This window comes from Sordaria macrospora, chromosome 5, assembly GCF_033870435.1.
Source record: "Sordaria macrospora chromosome 5, complete sequence".
NCBI lineage: Eukaryota > Fungi > Ascomycota > Sordariomycetes > Sordariales > Sordariaceae > Sordaria > Sordaria macrospora.
This window is the reverse complement of record NC_089375.1, coordinates 2,871,644-2,888,609: the sequence shown is the minus strand read 5'-3', so window position 1 is coordinate 2,888,609 and position 16,966 is coordinate 2,871,644. Positions and strand designations below refer to the sequence as shown.

The window sequence follows — 16,966 nt, the reverse complement described above, 5'->3', positions numbered from 1 at the left end:
GGCAATGATATGGTAGCATTCAACATTATGACCGAATTACCAGTCTCTCGAGCCTCAGAAATCGTGCACCTCTACGGTTCCTGCGCCGCAATCGTACTTTGGTCTGTTAACTTGCTTAACTGTTAGCAATGGAGTATCATGTGTAACTGCAATAGGCCGATAACAGGCTACTGTGGCGCTGGTATTGGTCTTATCGGCTCTTATCGCCCCCTTGCCGCCTGGCCTTGGCACTCGTTGAACCCTTGAATTCTTTCGCAATGTCAGAGCTCGCGTTCCGGTCCCGTCATTCTTTCCCAGTTCATCCCACTCCTGCCACTCCATCACCACTTCTGCAATCGCTCTTATCCAACGAGCATTGCTGCAAGGACCGCTATTCTTTGTCAATTTCAGCCCGGATTTCTAGGCTTTTTGACAGGGCGTGTTCTTTAGAAGCTGGAACTTTCCTACAGTGCTCTTTCAGGTGAACCTTGGTGGTTCCCATTCGGTCAACGTGCCAGTGTTGTGCATCATAAACTGTTGCCGACCGATCCTTTCGACCGATTCTATACCGTTTCCTCCATCGACATCAGTCTTTTCGCTCCCCGTTGATGCGAATCGAACAACCTACACTCTCTCCCAGAATCGCTACATCTTTCAGCGAATACCTATCTCCGATCATTCTCGCGACACACGGCGGCCATTGCTAGCTAGTTTCGCGACAACTACCTATCTTAAAACTACATACCAATACCGTCCCTACAAGTGCTATTCGTGTGACCACTCGATTGCCTTTTCAAGATGGGTATTCCGGCGGCTTTCAGGTGGCTGTCCACCAAATATCCCAAGATCATATCGCCCGTCGTCGAGGATCAGCCGATTACTATGCCTGATGGCACCGTCATCCCTGTTGACTGCACCAAGCCGAACCCCAATGGCGAGGAGTTTGACAATCTCTATCTCGACATGAACGGTATCGTCCATCCTTGCTCCCATCCCGAGGACCGCCCCGCCCCCAAGGACGAGGAGGAGATGATGGTCGAGGTTTTCAAGTACACCGATCGCGTGGTCAATATGGTTCGCCCGCGCAAGCTCCTCATGATTGCTGTTGGTGAGTGCCTCTCTTTAAGCATCTTTTCCGCCGTGCCTTAATCTAAGAATTAAACTAACATGATGTCACCACAGATGGCGTTGCCCCAAGAGCCAAGATGAACCAGCAACGATCCAGACGATTCCGTGCCGCCCGCGAAGCCATGGAAAAGGAAGAAGACAAGCAAAAGTTCGTCGAGCTGCTCAAGAAACAGAATGGCAACATGATCCAACAGGAAGAACCCGTAGAGACCGTCGTCAAGAAGGCTTTCGATTCCAATTCCATCACTCCCGGTACACCCTTCATGGACATACTCGCTGCTAGTCTCAAGTATTGGTGTTCTTACAAGCTGAATACCGATCCTGCGTGGGCCAACATGAAGGTCATCATCTCTGACGCCACTGTTCCGGGTGAGGGTGAGCACAAGATCATGGAGTTCGTCCGCTCTCAGCGTGGGTCTCCCAACCATGACCCCAATACTCGGCATGTCATCTACGGACTTGACGCCGATCTCATCATGCTTGGCTTGGCCACGCACGAGCCCCATTTCCGTGTATTGCGTGAGGATGTCTTTGCGCAAGACAGCAGGCCGAGATTGTGCAAGATCTGTGGCCAAAAGGGACATGACGCCATGAACTGCAAGGGTGAGGCAAAGGAGAAGAATGGCGAGTTCGACGAGAAGGACGCAGTCATTCCTCTCAAGCCCTTTATTTGGCTCCACGTTTCCATTCTCCGTGAGTACCTTGCTATTGAACTTGACGTTCCTGGCCTTCCCTTCCAGTTCAACTTGGAGAGAGCCATCGACGATTGGGTCTTCATGTGCTTCTTTGTCGGAAACGATTTCTTGCCTCACTTGCCTGCATTGGAGATCAGGGAGAACGGAATCGATACCCTTACGGCAATCTGGAAAGACAACTTGCCCGTCATGGGCGGATATTTGACCAAAGATGGCCAAGCGGATCTTGAACGCGTCCAGTACATCATGGCCGGCCTGGCCAAGCAAGAGGACGCCATTTTCAGGAGGAGAAAGGAAGCCGAAGACCGACGAGAGGCCGGATTCAAGAGGCGCAAGCTTGCCGACGAGGCCCGCCAAAGGAGAGCCCAGGGCAGCAGGCAAATACGCCAAGCGGCTGAGAACAGTGGTCCGCCAGCTGGATTTTCTTTTCATAAGATCAATGAGTTTCCGGGCAAGGTACCGCAACCTTCAATTACTCATGACATGGTGGTGAACCGCCAAGCGGTTGACCAGGCCAATGTTGCCAACAAGAGTGCTGCTAGCGTGCTCAAGGATCAGCTCAAGAGCCTGATGGCCCAAGGAAAGAGCGCGCCAGAAACGGGTGCCGAGTCCACGGAGACTCCTGCTGACACTGCTGCGGCTCCGGAGGCCGCCGCCACCGAGGAGCAAGCTGCTCCCCCAACAGCCCTTGGAAAGAGAAAGGCCGAGCTTATCGAAGACGCTGCCACCGGCCCTGAGGCGAGCAGTTCCGAGGTGACTGAGGTCAGCGAGAATGATGCTGAGCCTAACGATTCTGTCAGGTTATGGGAAGAGGGCTATGCGGACCGGTACTATGAGCAGAAGTTCAAGGTTGACCGTAAGGATATTGACTTCCGTCATAAGGTTGGTCGCGCGTATGCCGAAGGTCTTGCGTGGGTTTTGGAGTATTATTTCCAGGGTTGCCCCTCCTGGGAGTGGTTCTACCCCTACCATTACGCGCCATTCGCTGCGGACTTTGTTGATCTTGGTAAGATGGAGATCAAGTTTGAGAAGGGCAGAATCTCGCGGCCCTTTGAGCAGCTCATGAGCGTTCTCCCGGCCGCGTCTCGCCACGCTATTCCTGAGGTGTTTCACCCTTTGATGACTGAGGAGAACAGTGAGATCATCGATTTCTACCCCGAGGAGTTTGAGATCGATCTCAACGGCAAGAAGATGGCTTGGCAGGGTGTCGCCCTCCTTCCGTTCATCGACATGCCCCGTCTGTTGTCTGCAATGGAGACCAAGACCCATCTCTTGAGCCCAGAGGATCAGCTCCGGAACACACCGGGCAAGGACTTTTTACTCTTGTCTGATTCTCACCCAACACTGTACGAACACATCACGAGCCAGTTCTATTCCAAGAAACAGGGCGCCACCAAGTTCGAGCTGGATCCTACCAAGAGTGCCGGCCTCTCGGGTTCAGTCGAGAAGATTGATGGGTATGTACCTCACGGCTCGCTGGTGTACCCGTTGAGCAGAGCCTCGATGCCTGATGTGGACTACGATCGCTCGCTCATGGTCTACTACTTCTTTCCTGATTGCTCGCATACGCACAAGTCGATGCTCCTTAGAGGGGTGCAAATGCCTACACCGGCTTTGACTCGCAGCGATATCGACATCCTGAAGGGCAAGGCATCACGCTCGGGAAGAAGTTACGGAGGTGTACCGCTGAGCAACAAGGGCTATAGCGGAAGGAACGAGCCCATCAACTACGGACCTGGCGGTGGCTATCAGGGAGGAGGACGCGGCCGTGGCGGATACCAAGGAGGAGGAGGACGTGGTGGCGGCAGGGGAGGAGGGTATGGCGGAAACGGTGGCGGCTACCAGGGCAATGGTGGCGGTTATCACAACGGCGGTAACAACGGCGGCGGCGGATACGGTGGTCAACCACGCGATTCATATGGTCCTCCCCCCGGCTGGCAGCCTCCTCCTCCCCCTGGACTTGCCGGATTCGGAGTTGGACCTCCTCCGCCTCCGCCCGGTGCCGCCTATGGCGGTGCTCCCGGTGCTGGTGGATACGGCGGTGGCGGTTACGGCAACAGCCGCGGAGGGTATCAAGATAACAGATATGCACTCCCCCCTCCTCCGGCGCAAGGCGCGTATCAGGGCCAAGGACAGCAGTACGGTCAGGGCGGTGGTCGCGGCGGCTACCAGGGCCAGGGTAACCAGTACAGGGGACCTCCGCGTCAGGACCGTGGCGGATATGACAACCGCGGAGGTTACGGCGGCGGTGGATATCGTGGCGGCGGTGACAACCGGGGGTATAGGTAAAACCCATACCCTGATCATCGGTAGAACTCACGCATGAAGGTTGTTGGGAACTAGCGGAGGAAAGAACGGTATGGCAGTAAAAAGTCAAAGCGGAGTTGATTAAGGACACTGGTTTTGTTTTTTTTCGTCATTTTCTTGTTGTTGGTTGTATAGATGGGTTTTCATCCTACCTGGTTATTGGTTTCAATGTTGATTCAAGAGATGGTGACCTGCACTGCGAAACTTGTACATCATTGCTCGTAGTATATAAGATGAAAGAGCCGAAGAGCTCATAGCGACGACACAATCCTCGAGCATAGCAACGACACAATCCTCGAGTGATGCTTCCATGTCTGAGTGAATAGGCTGCGACTGTGAGCCAGTGGCTCAATGAATCATACCCTTTTCAGAGATTTCGTTGTTTGAAGGGCTGAGGTGGACGAACAGGTAGGTGTACATGTGGTTAAGTGGTGGAACGTATGAAGATTTTCTCGACATTTGAAAATTGAGGAGATCATAGGACTTGGCTTCTACTTGGCATTTCGGTGTAGAATCGAGGTCAAGCAAATAGTCTCTTTTCCCTCCCCGCTATAATTTAGTTCTCGCACATCTTAGGACTCCAGTCTTCGGAAAATGACATGACATGACATGACATGACATGACATGATATGATGATGTGAAGCTTGTACTATCGAAAGCGGTAGTGAGCCTCATGGATAAGAAGTATGGTTTTTTGATGCCCAAGACAACCAACAGAGGTAATGATTGTATTTATACGGTGTATAAAGTTGCTAGGTAGCTCATGGGGATTTAAAAAGTCTGCGTAATGTATCGGTAGTGTCTTGACTGCAAAGGTTGGATCGTACTCGTATAGGGAACCGGTATGATCGGTATCATATGTGTCAATGGTATGCGGGCACCGTTGTAGATTCAGGAACCAGATGCAGGAACAGGAACAGACGGGACCTGGAGAGTTTTGGAGTCAAAAGAAAAGTGGACGTTGACGTCCGGGAAGGGAAGGGAAGTGGAAATTTTCAGACTTGAACATTGACACGCGGCGGCTGTTACGGCGTTTGTTTGATGAAGAATCAATCTGATCTGATCTGATAATGTAAGCTGATGAATGAGACTGTGAGACGTCTTGCTTGCCAATATCTTTGTTGAGAACTCGGACTCGGCAATCGAGGAGTTAGATGTGACTGATGGGATGGGGCCATTAGATCAACGTCACGTCAGCTATGTTTGCAGTCTGTCTGTCTGTCATCTCCTTTTTCCTCATTTCTCTGATGAATGGACAAATGTTCCCGGTATGGCTGGATAGTCCACAGGCACACATGGAATGCCTACAACAATCCATGTCCCATGTCTATGCGGATTGCCGTTTTGATGGTGATGGTCGATGGGCACCTGTGGATAATGAATGGTTTCATGCAGTGTGTGTGTGCAGTACCTTGGAATGAAAAGACGGAATGTCCCGTTCAGAAGGTGTGAAAGTTGGAACATGGAAGTCTATCTTCGGGCGGGCAGTTGTCTATAAGGTATCAGACGGGACCGGACCAGAAAGATGGAAAGAATGGACGAACATGAGGAAACCGACGTGGACCTTGGGTGTGTTCCACTTCCACTTGTTCAGGGGTTTGGGCCCCCGTGGAGGAGGAAAGCCCACAGGGGTCCCCACCCCCGATTTTGGGTATTCTTGGTCGGCCCCACTTTGACTCTCCACTGTTAGAGACACACGCGCAGGAGACGCTCTTGACACTCTCATTGCACTCAAGAGACGGAATTGCTATCGTGCGTTCTGGAGAACGGGAAAGGAAGGAAGGAAGCCCAAGGTCAACATACGGGGTGTACTTTGTTCAAAGTGGACTAAAGAGAGTGAAGGTAAAGAATCCGTATTACCTAGTTTCCTTCCGTCCTATCAGTCTGACCAAACAGGGTGGCCGACGGGATGAAAGTGCCAGGAGTTTAAAGCACGGTACACACCAGAGCAGGCTAACCGCAAGCCAGCAAGTCACTCCCTAGCCGAGTCCATCCAGTGCCTCCGTTCAGTGAGTGCCTCCAGTGTGCCTCCACCTCCACCGCCCTCGCTCCGTCGTCTCGTCTCGTCTCTCTCGCTTCGCTTGTCCCACGTTGTTCCCGTTGCCGCTGCCCGTAAGGTTCCAGTTGTGTCGGGCCAGTAGCAGAAAGGCAAGGTAGCCAAAGAACGGCCACCACCACCTACCCACGACACCCAACACCCGATCACGAACGAACCCACGGCCACCGCGTCCCATCACGCAACCGTCGCCGCCGCCCTCGCCGCCGCCGACCACCACCCGACGACGACGACGACACGGCGTCAGTCACCAACTGCAGGGCGTCGTCGACAACATACACACACTCCTTCCGTTCCGACCGCCCCTTTCCGCCCGCTCACCATCAACCCCCAAGAGTGAGGCTCGTTGCGACAGGGGATAGTAGACCTAGACAGTAGATACCTCCACTCACCTCGAGGTACTACCATTGAACAACAACAACAGCTTCCAGTTGTGCCAAGGAGCCCGTACTGCGCGGCTCGGGCAGTCCTGGCAGTCGACGACAAGACCGACACCGCAGAACCCCATCATGAGAAGACATCGGTCCGCCCCTCTCTTTGCTTGCGCTCCCGCCCTCTTCACCACACAATGAACGGCGACACGGGCCTGGTCGGTGGCCTGGTCGAGAGGCTCGCAACCAGGGTACGTTTCCCCTGCCTTACCATGACATGACAACCAAATATCTGCTGACCGAGACGCCCATAATGAACATAGCTTCCTCATCGCACCGGCGCTCCTGCCCAGGATCTCTACCACGACGATATCATCTCCATCACCCGCTCCACCCTCATCAGGGTCAGCTCCGGCTCCGTCAACCTCGTTCTCGACTCCCTCCTTGATCTCCTCGAGGACCTTGCCCGCCCATACCGCTCCATCTTCAACCATCCGCCTCTTGTCCTTTTATCCGAAATCTACATTCTCGAATTGATCGCCGAATGTTGCGCCAGTCATTGGGGCCCATCCCACACGGAAAATGGTCTTGGAGATAGCTATGCGCTCTCTTCTTCGCAGCGTGCTGCCTTACCTACCCCTAAGCCTCTAGACGAAATCCTGGTCCGCCGCATCTTTGAGGTCATCAAGCTACTGTTCGATCCTTATCCCGATGGCTATACATTACCCGCCAAAACGCTCCTTGACGAGACCACCGCCAAACCGGCTGCTGTCCGTCTCCCTGACGAGGTTATGCGTACCCCTGTCTCCACGCCCTCCAACGAACCCCTTGAAAGCAGCCACTTGCTGCAGCTCCATGCCACGGCCATCGAAGCCCACGTCAAGACCATTGTCGAATTTGTCACGGCCTCCAGCTGGTCGGCCTCTTTTGCTTACTTCAGGAACACCATATACAGTGCCCGCCAGGTGGTACCTGGCCAGGGCACGCCGATACCGAATGCTGCCGCTGCCGAGGAAGAAAGGACGGCTCTCATTGTTTTGAGGCTGGTGGCGTCTTTTTGGGTCGACATTCACAAACTCAACTCAGTCATCACCGAGTTCAATTCCTGCTGGTTATCATCTCGAAAAAGCTTCCAGAATGCTATCGCCGTCGTCACTCCTTTGCTTATAACCCGATGGCTGGAGAGGTACCCCAATGAATTTGTGCAGCTGCACATGGGCCGCAAACGCCACGACATTGCGCCTGATACACTCTTCGATTATGCCCTAAACGGCAGCAACGACAATGCCAGGAGAAGGACCCTTTTATATCCTCTAATGACGGCGCTGCTGCTTCTCACGCCCGACGTATTCGACGTTGTCAGTAACTTGCGCGAGTCCAAGGCCACAAGCATGGTCAAAAAGAAGCATTTCCTCGAAGAACGGAGAAGGGCTCTGAGAAACCGAAACGAAGTGTCCGTTTACTGTCTCGTATACCTGCTACGCGCCGCGCGACACTTCGATCCCGATTCCGATTTGGGCCTCGCCAGTTATGCTTCGGACGTCCAGGATGATGTGCGCGATTCCGTATTTCGACGCTATGGTCTTGGCCCGGATGGCATATTCTTCGAGCAGGACATCATGACAGCAGCGTTTGTGAGCCTCGCGCACCTGAGCTTTGAAAGCTGCGTCGATTCTCTTGTCGACCAGTGTCTTGCGCCATCAGCGCCGCACATCTTCAAGATTGCCGTAATTCAGGCTTGCTCGCACTTCGCGAGGTTGGAGAAGAGCAGCGAGTACCAGCCATTGTTCACAAAGGCTTCGGCATTTATTCAAGGGCAGCTAGATGTAAGGTCATCCTTGGTTTCTGTTTAGGCTCACTTGGGGCGCTTTTTATTGACTTTCCAAAATAGGCCTTCTCCTCGAATCTTATCGCAGCCTGTATAAATGGAGATATGGCGCAGCGACAGCAGCTTGAGAGCGCATCCATGGTTGACATGATCTGCAATATCCTGAACTTCTTGGATGCATCCCCCATGACGTTGTTTGAAGGTCCTCCTAATTCTCCTAACGAGCGCGATGAATTCTATCAGAAGAACCTTGAAGCCCTCATCTCATGCGTAGTTGCGCCAGACGAGGCGATTAGGCGGCTCGGAACCAAAGTCGCAAAGCACTTGTATGCCCATGCCGAAGTGCTTCAATCGTTGAGGACTTCGAAGAGGCTAGAAGACCCGGGTTTTAAGCGGGGCTTCTGGCAGCTGACGTATGTTCCACCTCGTATTCTAGAATTACTTTCTACGTTGTATCATGATGGAGTTCCTAACTGACATCAACCCAATCGTACAGATCCCTTATCCTGATACCAATATGCGACAGAGCTGGCGTGCCCGGTACTGCTCCTGGTCTTAAATCAGTCCTGGAGTATCTCGATTCGCGGTTAACGCTCTTGAAAACGATACCGGTAAGTAAGCTCCCGCTCGGTCCTGGAAATCGCTAGCCACTGACTGTTTCTTTCATTTTTTTTTTGCTGCAGGAACTGGCTCAAATTTCCGAAGATGATCCCATAAGAATAGCGGCAGCCACCAAGCTGGAAACCCTCCTCCTCGTGTCGCTTTGCTCGGCGGAGATTGAAGTTTGTCAGATAGTGACATCGTGCATTGGAGCCTTCCTCGAAGAATGCACCATCATCGATGCTGCCGTGCCTTCAGCATCGAAGCCTTCTCTGGCACTCTTGCGAAATGCAGATATTTTCAGCGAGATCTCGTCACGGACTTTTAGGTTTACCGGCCTGGTTGCCTTCCAAAAGCGTAACAGAGGACTGCTACGACGCTTGCAGTATCCCAGCGCCGGTATTCTGAATGCCTGGGAGACCGTATTCGAGAGGTGGCTTCATTTGTCCAAGGATGTTTCTCTGACGTCGGCCGAGTCCATGGGAGAAAGAGTTGTGGCTGAATGGCGCAATTATTCTGGGTTCTTAGCATCCCTGGGCGGAATATGCACGGCTGAGCACGCCGCTACTCTCGAGGAGCCGGCAGTCAGTGGGTTGCGGTGGATTGACAGACTGTCCTCTGACCACCACGAGGAACCTTTCCTCAATAGATACCTCAGGCTCAGTATCCAGCTCCTGGCTTGTACTAATGTTAGGATCCGGGAGACGATGAGGGAGATCCTCGCAACCGAAGTATCGCCCGCGCTATATCAGCATTTGTTCAGAGCCCTCGAATCAGAACTTGACGTACTATTTACCGGGGCCCTCGAGACGTCCTCGAGAGGCCAAGACAACGAGATTATGTTTGCCGAACAGGCAGCATCGCTCCTCAGGTCGCTGGTGGAAAGACTCGACACGCCAACTGAGCTTGGGGCCGCATCTTCGCTCCATCTCAACTCACTCACGTACAGCTTCGCCAGGTTCTTGGATGGGGTGCCAGACTCACCGAACAGTTTGCGCGTCAAGATCAAAATCTGTCAGCTCTGTGAGGCCATTGTCAAGAGAAAGGAGCATCTCAATCTCCGTGACGATGTCCGCATCCGAAACCAACTTCTTGCCTACGTCTATAGCTGGGTTACGAGGCCTCATTCTCCCAGGATTGACGTGGGCGTCTTCGATCAAGGTCAAAGCCGCTTAGACGAGATGGCTAGGGTGCAGAAGGATCTCGACAGGGCATGTCTCAAGGCGCTGGCTGAACTTACATTTCGCCTGCCTTTGCAGCTGAACGACACGACGACTGATGCCCAGACCAGCGAGAAAAAGGGACAATTGTTCCAATCGTACTTCAGCAGGTTCTTGGAGGTTCTGGATCCCCGGTATGAGCATATGTTCCGGACCGAGCATACCAGCAGCTCTTCCTCCAAAGACGAACAGCCATCATCGTCCGATCTCTCCATCACTATCATGTCCAATCTCTTGAGCGCCAACATCGATGTGGGACTCAAGTCAGCACTCTTCGTTGGATACCACGAACACGCCGAGATCCGAACCGCATTTGTCAAAGTGCTCTATAACATATTGGTCCAGGGAGCTGAGTTCAGTAACCTGTCGAGTGCAGCGGTGAACGAAAAATACGATGAGCTTCTGGGCCTTCTGACGACCGATCCAACACTGGCTATGGCTATGGGCGCGGTGTGCCCCAGCCACGAGGTGGATGAGCTGACAATTGCACTGCTTAGCATCTATGAATCAAGGGGCCAGAGTTTTGTGCTCCTTGAGGCCTTGATCAAACAGGAGATTGAGGAGACGGAAAATGAATCAGAGTTGCTGCGTAGGAGCTGCGTCGCGACCAAGATGCTCTCGGTCTATGCTAAATGGAAAGGCGCAGGGTACCTCAAAGCTACTCTGCAAAAGGTACTGGATCGCTTGATGCAAACATCCAAAGACCTTAATCTCGAGCTCGATCCGACCAGGGTCACTTCACCAGAGGAGTTGCAAAAGAATGCGCTGCAGCTCGAAATCGTGGCCAACGTATTCATTGATGACATTTGCGCCTCATCGGCCAGGATACCGCCATCTTTCAGGAAGATTTGCAGCATTGTAAGTGCCGCCCGTTTACGGGTAGTGGCCAATTACTGAAAGCTAATACGACGCGTGTGACAGATTGCTGCAGCGGTGATGCCCCGATTCTCTGAGGCTAAGTACACAGCAGTTGGCGCCTTCATCTTCCTACGCTTCTTCTGCCCGGCCATTGTTGCCCCTGAGGTCGAAGGTCTGGTTGCTACGGCACCCTCCAAGGAGATGCGCCGTGGCCTCCTCCTGATCGCCAAAGTCATCCAAAACTTGGCCAACAATGTCCTGTTTGGCGCCAAGGAACCCTTCATGTTCCCATTGAACGACTTCCTGACGAAGAATATCTATCGAGTGACCACATTTCTGAGGGAGATCTCGGTTGAGCCGGAAACAATGGAGCGTCCAAACAGCGACGAGTCATTCGACTTTGGTTCTTGTGTGTCTCTTCACAGGATTTTGTATGACCATTGGGACCAAGTTCGGCAACGGCTCTCCTCCATTGAAAGGCGAGACCTCGTGAGGTCGCCTGGCGACACCACAAGAGGAAAGCCCAACCTCCTTGAACCCCTGAGGAGCCTCATCATGAATTTGGGACCACCGCCGTTGGCGGTGACCTGGAACAGGCCACAGATCTCGGCAAACCTGCCGCCTGTTTACTCCAGGTTCCAGGATTTCATGCTTCGAAACGCGTTCCGCGGCGTCGAATCTTCGTCGACTCCACCACCTGCCGTTTATGACGCTGGAATGTCCAAGGACGGCATCAATATGATATGCATCCTGCTGCGGTACATAGATACCGAGTCTGCCGACGTTGATGCATACTTGTATTACTATCTGAAGATTGCTAGTCGACTTTGGGATCGGCCATTTGGCATTTTCATCGACGCCACCTTCTACAACGTGCAGTCGGAACCAGCCGAGAGTCTACTGCGTAAAATTGAGCTGCTTACACCAACTGAGCTCGCGAAGCAGCTCACGCGCGTGTACATTTTCAACATGAACTCGGCTTGCAAGAAGGGGTTCCGCAAGGTGTTCAAGACTTGGATAAGGAACGAGAACAGCATCTATAGCCCCGCCAACATCGAATACCATCTTCTCGGAAGTTATCGAGAGTTTTATGCCCACTTCGATCACGGCAAGTTCAATTTGAACAAGGTCACCCAGGCATTCATGGACGAGACTGAGAACGGTTTCAACATCACAAGACTGTCAAAGACCAAGGGTAAAATCGACGTTTCCCTATCGATCAGCGAAAGCTTCGTCAGGGTTTCGACCAAAAAGAGACAAGAAATATATCCAGCATCCCGGATTAGTGTGGTAATCAACGATGCGTTCCGCCTGAGCGAGGTTGAGGAGGCTCCAACGTCTATCCAGACGGAAGACGATTCGGCATTTGGTCTAAGGGCGGATAACGGCAAGATTGTGATGTACTTCACAAGCCCCGAGAAGACCGCTATCTTGACTCTCCTTCGCATGAAAAAGGCGGCATACCGTAAGGACCCGAAGCATAATCAACCGCAAGAAAGGTTTATCAAACCACAGGATGTCCCCGGTACTCTGCTGAATTTAGCATTGACGAACATGGCGAGCCCGTATCCCATGCTCAGACTCGCTTCGTATAATCTGCTGGGGGCGCTGTGCAAATCATTCAAGTTTAAGGCTGCTTCGAGGCTTGTCAGCACCAAAGACATCGCGGTTCCGAGCGAACCTTCACAATTCATCATCCAAATCAGCCAGAAGCTAGCCGAGACGGAACCGCAGCTTACTGGGGACTTCTTGAACGAGTTCTTCACCAGTTGGCCCAGGTTCTCTAATGAGCAGAAGCCGTTATGCCTCGCCTACATGGCTCCCTGGATACCCGGGCTGCGCCCGTCTCTGCTCACCAACGAGGTGGACGGTGAGAAGGGCATGGAAAAGGTTGCAGCTCTCTTGAGGAAGCTCATTGACATTGCCCTTTCAGATCCGGCGGTTCTTCTTCAGCTACAGCAATGCGTCTGGCCCGCTATCCAGCAGGACGAAAAGTTGCTTGACAGTTTTGTTGAGGAGGTCATCAAGGCAGCACTCAACAGAGGATTCGGCATTCCGGAGACGGACACGTTGACTTCGATAGCAGGTGGAATCGGCACGATTACCTTGCGTGGAAAGGTACTTTCCAGGCTACGCAAGGCACTGAACCGGTCCTCCTTGCGTCCGACAAAGTATCTGCCTGAGAACTCGGTATGGAACGAAATTTGCGTCCTGCTACAATTTTGCCTCGCCTTGTCATTTGACAGTGGTGAGCAGGCTGAGATATACATGCCGGAAATCTTCCACGTCGTTACCATGCTTGCCAACACAGGCACTCCAGACGTCAGACATGTGGTGCACCGACTATTAATTAATACCATCCATGCGGCTTGTACTTCGTTTGCCTTGGATGAGATACGGCTCAATAAGCTGAAGGTGACGCTCGACACGTTGTCGGATCCGCGGAGCGACCTCTTCACAAACAACGTCACGTTTACGAGGGACGGGGCATCAATATCAACCAACCAGGACGGAGGTGCAACCTTGGCAGCCACCGAAAACCTAGCGACTCTCTTGTTCGAGACCTGCTCTCTTGCCGCCCCCACTGTTGACCTGGCCAACAAATGGCGGTCCCGGTGGATGGCCCTTGTGGCAAGCACAGCTTTCCAGAACAACCCAGCTATCCAGCCTCGGGCGTTCACTGTCATGGGCTGTCTAGCACGCGAGGAGGTCGATGACGATCTGCTCTACCAGGTCCTTGTAGCGCTCCGAAACAGCATCGGCCGCTTTGGCGATGACAGTAACAGTGACATGTTGGTCGCCATCGTCACCTCACTCGCTAAGATGATGTCCAAGCTGCCCTCTGCGTCCCGTTACGGCCTGCAGCTCTTCTGGCTCGCCATGTCCCTCCTTCGACTGGTGCCCCCCAACTTGTTCAACTGCACTGCCGTGTTTTTGGAGTCGGTCTTGAGCAACATCAGCACCACGGGCGACCTCAAGGGCGAGAGGATGGTTCACTATCTTCTCCAGGGTAGGGCCCAGCTAGAGGAGGCTGCGCTCCTGCTCGATGAGGCATATGGCATTCATTTCACGGCTGAGAACTTCCACTTTGCTGCTTGCGCATGCTTGGTGAGAGGATTGACAGATACGGTCACCAAGGCGACGGCATTGAGAGTGTTGTCCACGTTCTTGGAGATGACGACTTACACAGCTATGAGCCCAAAGACCGTGAAGGAACTTCACGCATCGCCATACATGGCCTTGATACTAGCAAGGACGCTCGACGCGGGCGAACTTAAACATAGTCTTTGGTCGGCGGGTATCCCTACCTTTTACCCTCCGGTCAGTTCCGTTTCTGGCTCTGTTGCTGCCAGCGGTCTGGACGGTGGACTTGGAGTCGGTGGTGGTGATGCCCCGGGTGACCCTTCCGTGAGGGGCGTTGCCAGTGATGCAGTAGTACCCTCACCCGCACCCGCAGCCGAAGACATATCAGCGTTCAACATGAGCCGCGGTCCGAAAGGCTTGGCCTACATTAAAGACCAGGACCTGCTCCTCAACACGGCCATCGAGCTGGTCGACTTCCAGTACCTCGAGGATGCAGTGCAGAACCGGACGCTGATGTGGCTCAACGAGATTGCCGTCGGCAGACCGTCGGTTATCATGACGCTCTGCGGACCCATCATCACCATTCTTGACGACATCGTGCTGCACTGCCAGAACCCGACGACGCTGGGGAGCGCGCACGAGCTGCTGCAGACACTGACGAACAACCCTCAGTTTTCAGGGGCGATGGAGCAGGCGGCCAAGTTGACCGATATTTTGGATGGAATGGGTTTTGGCGGGCTGTGGAGGAGTTGCAGCTTTAATCTGAGCCATCAGGAGCAGGATAGGCAGTGTTTTGGGTTGACTGAGAAGTTGATTGAGGTAAGTTTCATTTTGTCCCCCCACTCCCGGCAAGGCTTGAATTGACACTTGACTAACATCGATCGCTCCTGAAACAGCTTATCATTATCTAAGATCGACAAAGTCTAGACACGCGATCCTTTTACAGACACACAATGACGGTCACAACGCAGGAGTAAACACTACCATACCGTCTACATGTCTTTCGCATTATACACGCCACCCGGCGAGAAGGACACGCGGACGTCACGCCACGTCACGTCCATACAAGATGGAGCCGCTTCATCTTCCTCTGAGGAAGAAGGAGAACATGGACACGCCCCAGCCCATTTGAGGGCCATATGATTCCCTGCTACGGAGGATGTCAACAAGCAGGATATACGAAAAGTGAAGAGGCTATGCACGAGAGAGAGAGAGAGAGAGAAGCCAAGAGTCACGTATGATCAGGAATTGAGAGAGAGACGGGGGAGTTTAGTCCAGTATTATGCTATGGACGATTGAGATAGTGAGATGTATATACCGTTATATATAAGTTTCCATTTTCCGTCTTGGTCTCCTTCTCCCGAACGCTATCATCAACTTGGTTCTGAAGCCCTCGAGGTTTATTTACGACTTAGGTTTGGTTGGTCTCTTATTGCTAATCCCATCTCCCTCGACCGTATAATGTCATGTACCCGGGTCTCAACCATTCGCGTCCCATCCAGCACTTCCAATCCAGGCTCTTCTTGATCACCAATCGCCCGGGAGTCCGCGGATAGCGTTGTTGTACAATAGTAGTGAATTTATCCCATTCCGTCCGCGGAATACCGTCTATGTACACGCGTCGGTTCGGAGTTGAACCATTAAAGCCGTATGTGCCTCTTTGTAAGTGTAACAGCTCCAACAACTTGTGCAAACATCTACCTCTTGGTGGTACCGGCAGATGGTCGAAACTCTGTTACGTCGTCACGGGAGCACGGGTCCGCGCCGTAAAGAACTTGTGTCGATGCATGCATTGTTAGCTTGAGGACTGAGAAAGTGTGGAAGATTGGTAATCCATTGCGGGAAGTAATTATTATCATTTACAGTCATTGCAATTCATGGAAGATTTAAAGTGAGATGAGATGGAAATAGATAGAGTGACATGAAATTCATTGACAGTTCATTTTCATAATGATATTCGGATTGGGGGTTGGTAAGAAAGTGGTGGTGACTAATTCGGGGAAGAGGGGGAAATGAGAGACTTGTCAGCTAGCCTGTCACTGTCATCGTGGCTGTCATACTCTCAGTCCTCAGAATTCACGATGATGCTAGACGAATTATTAGGCTACAGCTTTCTCGGCCATTTCAACGCGAACCCGAAGTTTTGGTCATCACGATCACGATGTCGCGATGCGAAAGCGGAGGGCTTTTTTATTTTATTACTATGCATATCGGTACCTACATATAGACAGCAGCAACAGTCATCGTCAGCAGTACGGTCGATGCCCCTGTGCGTATGCCTATGTGCTAGTAGTAGTGAAGTAATGCTAAGCAATGCGACCTTTGGTGATTTTAAAGTTCTGACCAACACGACGGGAGTTTTGGGGGAGCAGAGGTGCCTGTTCCTGCATATGTATCTATGTAGTAAGTGAGGTACGAAAGCTGAATGTTATCTTGATGGCTTCTTCGAAATACATGTTACCGATGTTCAGTGACGAGGCGAGTTCTTCGGCCCGGTCGTTCACTTCGTTACATTCGTTTCTTGCACACGCTCACACTGAACCGAACCGACTCTGGCTATGCTCGAGCTACGGACCACTGCCGATCCAAAACAGCTGTGAAGTTTAGTCGATGGTCTAGACACCAGAATCTAAACCAATCCAAGTCGGTTCGCATCGCCAACTGAGACAGATAACAACTTGCGGATGAAGTAGAACAAAAAGCTAGCTCCCTAGCTCGGCTAGCTAAGCGATACCATCATTCTCCGCGTCGCGCTTCCCGCTGTCGAATTCAAACTGTACCTAGACAAGATGTCTAGCATACACCTAGCACAATGTCCCTGCAACGTGACAAGTGCCAAA

The 16,966-nt window shown here is 52.4% G+C and overlaps 2 protein-coding genes across 2 annotated transcripts; both read left to right on the top strand.

Annotated features, from left to right (window-relative positions):
- The first annotated feature begins 53 nt into the window (after nt 1-53).
- Nucleotides 54-4,455, top strand: SMAC4_02370 (uncharacterized protein). The gene is made up of 2 exons (XM_066089760.1): nt 54-1,087; nt 1,162-4,455. Exons 1-2 carry the CDS (start codon nt 778-780, stop codon nt 4,089-4,091), a joined length of 3,240 nt encoding a protein of 1,079 aa, XP_065947237.1. The 5' UTR covers nt 54-777; the 3' UTR covers nt 4,092-4,455.
- Nucleotides 4,456-6,301: 1,846 nt separating this feature from the next.
- SMAC4_02368 (uncharacterized protein) lies at nt 6,302-16,047 on the top strand. Its single transcript, XM_003350649.2, has 8 exons — nt 6,302-6,787; nt 6,860-8,362; nt 8,428-8,777; nt 8,861-8,975; nt 9,048-11,042; nt 11,106-11,431; nt 11,468-14,945; nt 15,023-16,047. The coding sequence occupies exons 1-8, from the start codon at nt 6,734-6,736 to the stop codon at nt 15,035-15,037; spliced, it is 7,836 nt and encodes a 2,611-aa protein (XP_003350697.1). The 5' UTR covers nt 6,302-6,733; the 3' UTR covers nt 15,038-16,047.
- Nucleotides 16,048-16,966: the final 919 nt, after the last annotated feature.